The following is a 6,732-nucleotide window of genomic DNA, read 5'->3' on the forward strand; positions in this document are numbered from 1 at the left end:
TGGGGAACTGACCAAGTCGAAACGACATGTTAAAAACATGAGTTAATGGTTTGCATATCCCCTCGATTGTCCATTTAACCATTGTCATACTGATTCTATCACTATCACTGGATGATTTATTACCACATTTATTCACTATCTCTATAATTTCCTTTTCAACAATTGGCTTTAGAAACATAGAACACATATTTCTTTCAATTGTATTGTCAATTGTCAGCTAAGTGTCTGGTTTTACTGTTGTTAAAAGCCAAGAGTCATGTCAGACACCGTTATTTTAAGTAATAACTATATTGTTGGGATCTTTTATGTATTATAGAAAACAGAATTACTGAAACATTGAGCCCAGTCAGATTCTAGCAAACTACAACATCTGTTTTTTTTAAGCCAGCTATGAATCCCTGCTGAGTAATCACTTTCACATCACTTTGGTGAAGGCCCCAGATTACCAGAAAACAGTTCTGAAGATCTTAGCTTTAAATAGAGTTTTGTTTACTAAGTTAGAGTGGAAAGTGATGCTCACTTCATTTTTCTGCTGAATGCCTCTCTGATGCTGATAAAGTGTAGCACAGATGAAACATCCTAATTTTACACTGGAAAAAAAAAGTGTTAAAATGTGAAATTCAGCAGCGATACCCTCAAAAGGCACTATAATTCTGTGTCCACACCAACTTTGGCTCTCCAATATGGCTAAATCTGAAAACAGTGGTCTCATATTGCAGTTTGGACAAAGGTGTTACAGAAACCATGACGTGCTCTGTTGTTTAGCAGAAAACGGTCTTCTACAGTGACACCATACAGCTGTTGTCGTTCTGTGTTTATGATGTGAAATTACTGCGCAGGCATAAATTGAGGGACATTAGTGCAACAGCAGCACTGTACTGTGGTAGTTTTGTATTAAATTGAATGTTGAAACATAAAATAAATGACCATCAGTGGAGGGTTAACCTGATGAGACCACTTTGAGGAACTGGAAGTTTCAATGAAAGTTTACGTTTTCAGGAAGAAAGCATTGTGCCACTGTTGTAAAAGGTTGAGACTGGAGACAAAAAGTTTGACAATCATCTTTTCAAAAGATGGTAATGTTCCAAACACTTAACATATGTTATATGTACTGTCTAAATGTATTGATCCTTCCCTTACAATCAGGAAGTGGTGCAAACAAAAGAAACTTGTGCTACCATTTCAAGTGTACCATCAAAGGTAGCTCAGCATTCATCAGATGTAAAACACCCAAAGCTTCAAAAGGTCTCCTTCAAGCGATGAAGACCAGCAAGTATGTCCAATTAAACATACATGCAAGTGTAGTACTTCAGACTCTCATCCGACTCTCTTCTGTCACAGCTATTTTAGTGGAGTAGACCCTTACAACGCACTTCACACACAGGGAAAACCCAGCAATGATGCGTGTGTACTCGGCAAGCAAAAGGACAGCCAGTACCATTTCACCCTTGCACAGTACAAAGTGCTCTTTCCATCTCTGAAATCCTAGACGGGTGGGCCATCACAACAGCGTGACAGTTATGCAACAAAACACCTGACCATTCAGATGCCACAGCCGTACCCACTAGGATCCAGATATGGCTGCTTCTGTGGGCATTTACTACAAAGCAAAATGTAACACGAGAAACAGAGTACAGTTACGTTTGTGTGTGAGGATATAATTTAATCTAGTCTATTAAATTGGTATTAAGAGATTGTACTTTTCCTCAAATTACATCCAGGTTCTTTGGTAAACAAACTCCTAGTTTGCACTGTATATTTTGCACTGATAAAGTGAATTTAAATTCTGCTGACACATAATGTTCAAATAAAGGTCTTGTGGGCCTCTGTAGGGGCTTGGGTTGTTCAGTGGGGTTTCAGGGAGATTGTGGTCCAACTGGAAAATCATATATCCAATAAAACAGTTCATACATTTGATACACCTGAGCAAGTTCTAAAAATCTGTTAGCCAAGGAGATTTACAAACCCAATTCAGACTTGACTCAGTCCTCTTCAGAACATGCTGGAAATGTATTGGCAAGGCGTTCATGAGCATGTTAAACACTTATGGGGGAAAAAAAGAACATGTACAATTCCTTGACAACTAGGAAAACTTCATCTTCTTAGATTATGTAATACAGACAAATCTCTGGAGCAGCTCGTAAATGTACCTTGTAGTGAGATTGTGTCGCCAGCTGCTATTTTCTGTGGCAACAATGAACAATTTCAAGGCCAGGAACCTAATTTAAAACTTGATCCCTATATAGAGAAGCTATGAAGTCTCAGACCCTGTTTGTGTAGTTTGCATTGCCATGTGCACTGTAAATAATGCAAAAAGTGATAGTGAAGTCAAACTATAATAAAGGCTTTTATTTTGTAGGAGACAGAGTTGCTGCTGGTTTTATCACTAGCTGCAAGTTCATGCTGTGTCCAGCTGATGCCCATTCTGTTGATCTTTGGCAGTGTGTGAGAACATCCACAGCTTTGTCATCAATCCATAGTCAGGACCCATACTCTGCCCCTAAGGTTAGTTCAGTGGAACATTCTGGGCTCAGGTCCCAGAGAATAGTGGCATGTCAGCAAGCCCATTTAAATGAACAGGCTGAGGGTAGCAGTATGTTAGCAGTGCTGAGATGGGGGAGGGCACAGGACTGGAGTGCTAAAACTGGTGTTGTGTTAAACATTGCAGGGGTAGACCTAGGAGTGTGGCTCCCTGAAAGGTCTGGTGTTCCTGGATAGGCTCCAGGTCTTAGGAGCAAAATGAAGCCATCTTCTGCTGTTGTCAAGACTAAAACAACTGAAACAGTGGCTTTCTTCTTTTTATCTGATTCAAATGTTATTTGTTTAGTCCAGAAACATTTAGGCAAGGTGGAGTTGACCGTCTCTTCGAGCTTGGGATATCATGCATGACATGGTAGCTAGCCGTGTCTTCATATAGAGCTATTCTTGTAAAGTATCGGCTCTGCAATGCAGTAGCATACTAACAACAAAACTACTTGTGCACATGTAGTGCAGAGTTAACAATACTGTTGAACAAGTTAACAATACTGACACTGTTGGCAAAACTGTCTCTATGTCTCTGACATGTTTACGGAACAACAGTACATCTGTATCATGTCACAGCATTATGAATTAGTCTTTTTTTTTTATCCAGTGGACCTAATCACCTCACCTGTATGTCATTATTACAAACAGTTAGCTGCTGTGTAAATATACTGTATTTGTTGCACTGTTCTCACTCAACAGTGTGCCTTAGGAGTAGGGTGCAATGTTTTGTACAATTGTAACATTTTTGGCACCTGGATTATGATGGATTACAACAATGAAAAGACTGGAAACTGATCTGGCGTTACAAATCTGGTACTTATTCATTAAATGATCCTTAATTGGTCCTGGCATGTATTTAAAATCTATGGAAACTCCTGTATAATGTCTGTATGATCTGCAGTTCAGCTGAGGCCCATCAGTAGTAAAGTTAATACGTGGGTTCTGCTGGCTGGGCATAAACAACACCAAGCACTGGTTGGACTTCTGAAGGGAAGTGGTGATATAAGTGAAACCACAGAAAACAGAAGCCCACTAGTTTTTGTCTGCATGCTCCATGTCTGTGGATCAGCGTCAAACAGGAACACAAAGCACATTGTCTTGCCCTCCCATGAGGTTTTAGCTCCCTCACTTGATCACGTAAAGCAGCACTGAGGGGAAAAGTCAAAGTGACTTCCTCTTTTTAATGGTCATGAATTTTTTTTTTTTTTTTTTAGTTCCCGTATGTATTTTTTTTTTTTCTTCACGCAGTCACCCGCAGTCAGTCAGATGCCAGTTATTCTTCTGATGGTTTGTAATTTGTCTGCTTGTTGATAACACGTTCAATATATAATTATCCTCAGCTCTGAGTCTGGCATCCTGAACTCGGCTTGCTCACTGCAAGCTGCTTTATGTTAGCATTCACATCAGGTTAACCAGGTTAACCAGAACTGAACTTTTAACCAGTTGGTTATTGACCATTGTTCTGCCTACCTCCATTGCCACAAACTTTAATTTTGTTTTTTAGAAAGTATACTGTTTTGCTTGCCTTTCAGTTAAGGAAAGTTCTGCTGTTGTTTTTGGTTTGAAATAGTGAATCTGAAACTAAATGTAGAGTTATAAGAAGTCACACCAATAGCACAGTGTGACCCTGGACAGTAGATCTGATACTGAACCAGCTCAATGCAACTGAAAGTTCAGTTCTTCCGCTTTTCCTGCAGCTCCAAAATTGGTACAACTAGAAGATCATCATCCCGGCCCTTGTAACTTATATGAAATGGGCTGTCTTACTTTGAAAATTCATTATCAATAGTATAGCCAGTGTTCATTCTGCTTGGATTCTTGCATGTCATGGATTTTATTTTATTTATTTATTTTCCTAGACACTGGTCAACAGAAATAGCTCTTGCACGTAAAATTAAAACGCATGCCTACCAGTTTGTCCTATGAAACGTATGGCTACAACTGACTATTGTCATTATTGACTTTAGCTGACAATTAGAATGGTTACAGCTGTCTGTAAGATGTACTAGTCATTTATTAACCACAGCAGTTTTGTCATTATGACCTCGTTCCTCCTTCACATGATGACCAGACTTTAGCTTTTTTTAAATGATGGGCTGACTGAACAACAACACAATGGTAATCATTTCTGCCTTCCTGGCTTTGTCAGCCAAGGTGATAGCAGGCATGGTAACTGCTTTGACTTGAAGGATTGCAGCCCTTACATGTGTAGATGGTCCGCTTAATGGGTGGAGCAATGGCAAGGTTCAACATTTAATTTGGATGGAGAAATGGTGTTGCTCAGTTCACAGTATAATGTTGATATTACCATGCTTGTTTTCGAAACCTTTATTGGATTCTTGGTAGTAAACCCAGCCTGTAGGAATATAGTATAGACCACACAGTACTAAAAAGAGGTAATAGTTCTCCTTGTGCAAAATTTAGATTGTAATCTCATAGCTCTGAATAGAAAATGACATGAAATTGTGGTTTCTTTGTGACCAACAAAGGTTTTTATGTCAATCTTTCTCCATTCTGTGTTGAACTGCTTTTATGTAAGAGCCTGATGCATAGTCATAGTACCTGGTATTTGCCATAGCGCAACACAAAGAAAGAGTCAAACGTTCTAGAAATTATGGTGGATTTAACCCATCACATTCACAAATTTATTGCAGCTCTTTGTGCATTCCTTAAAAGTTAATATAATGCAATTATTTCTGCTTATTAAACAGATTACAGCTCTTATATAAGCAGTTCATTATGCAAATAATTTGAATTTACAACACTTTGTCTGGCAATATGGCTGAACTGAACCTTTTTCATGTTTACAAAGGAAGATATGTAATAATGCTATTATTTGTTCTTTATAGGTCCTGTCATCACAACCATTGATCAGATTTAATGGAAACCAAGGGGTAAGCACTTCTCTCTCTCCCTGCCCCTCATTGTCTCCTCCAGTCTAATGCAGGTACAGTTTTATGTTAATGAAAATAATAGAAAGTGTTTTTTATTTCTTCATAGGGTGATATTGCAGCTGGTGTTTCAGCAGGCAAGAGAGCATTTTGAAGCTCAAACACCAACTGACAAAAACACAGGCATGTTATTATGTCATCACTGGTGTGAGCTGCAAGCTGGGTTTTTTTTTTCCTTCCCAGCACAACACTTCAGTGCCACGTCTCAAAGTGACTGCTGTAGAAAGTAGCAAGAAAGACGCTGGCATAGCTGTTACAAATGTAACGTAATATGTGTCCTATGCTGTGTCAAAGTTGCTTGATCTTAATGCGCTGCAGTTGCTGTGACCTCTTTGGGCAGATGTTTCCCAGCCTCTTACACTACCGGCCACAAGATTTGGTTTATTTTGCTTTGGTTCTTAAATGTGTCAAACATCAGCTGGGCCCCTCAACATCTTTGTAAACCCTTGTATTTTATCAGCAGGCTCATGTTTCTGTCCATTGGCTGAGAATGACTCATTCCCTTTGAGACCTGTCCACAATACTGTAGTGTTTCTTAAAATATCGGACATCTAGTATTTGATGCGTTTCAGGTTTTATAAAATTGGATTGTAGCTTATTTGCTGGAGGGCCAGTGTTTAGTGGTCCGGTCAAGTGTCAACCAAATCACTTCTATCTACAATAGCATTAGTCATAATGCAAGCAAAAAAATCAGAACAGTTTGAAAACTGCGGATTTTCACTACTGCGTTCGCGTTAATGTTACCCCTGCCTTTTTCTTTGCTGCAATACAGGCAAACAAGGTGGCCAAAATGAAGAGACAAAATAGATAGTAAACAGTTTTTTATATCCTGGAATGCAAGCCAGTGTTCCTCTTTCTGCAAATGGTACTGCTTGGTAATGATAATTACACAACTCACACATGGGTACCAACACTCCCTATATCAGCAGTAAAATCTCAACATGAAGGCAAAATGCATCCTAGTTCTCACCGGCATTCTCTGTATAAGCAATGGATGGGTAAAATGGCAGGGTTTGCATGTGCCAGCCTGCCCAGTAGGACAGGCATAGACACTTACCGTATTTTCTGCACCATAAGGCGCACCAGATTATAAGGCACAGTCTCAATTACGGGGTCTATTTCTGTACTTAACCCATACATAAGGCGCACCGTATTATAAGGCGCATGCTAAAACGTAACGGAAGCAAAACAGTGAGTTTAGTTGAACTTTATTCTACTATTTAACAATACACTCACATTATTTTTTTAATCAATC

General features: G+C 39.1%; 1 protein-coding gene across 2 annotated transcripts in view; it reads left to right on the forward strand.

Moving 5' to 3' along the window:
• ell (elongation factor RNA polymerase II) overlaps positions 1-6,732 on the forward strand; it is a 37,608-nt gene that overhangs the window by 7,518 nt on the left and 23,358 nt on the right. The window contains exon 2 of one of the 2 annotated variants that reach the window (XM_020622387.1): positions 5,376-5,420. In XM_020622387.1, coding sequence (XP_020478043.1) covers positions 5,376-5,420 — 45 coding nt within the window. Of the gene's footprint in view, positions 1-5,375; positions 5,474-6,732 lie in introns of those variants that run through there. The other variant, XM_020622388.1, reaches the window with a different exon arrangement.

This window comes from Monopterus albus, unplaced genomic scaffold (assembly GCF_001952655.1).
Source record: "Monopterus albus unplaced genomic scaffold, M_albus_1.0 scaffold279.1, whole genome shotgun sequence".
In the NCBI taxonomy this organism is placed as follows: domain Eukaryota; kingdom Metazoa; phylum Chordata; class Actinopteri; order Synbranchiformes; family Synbranchidae; genus Monopterus; species Monopterus albus.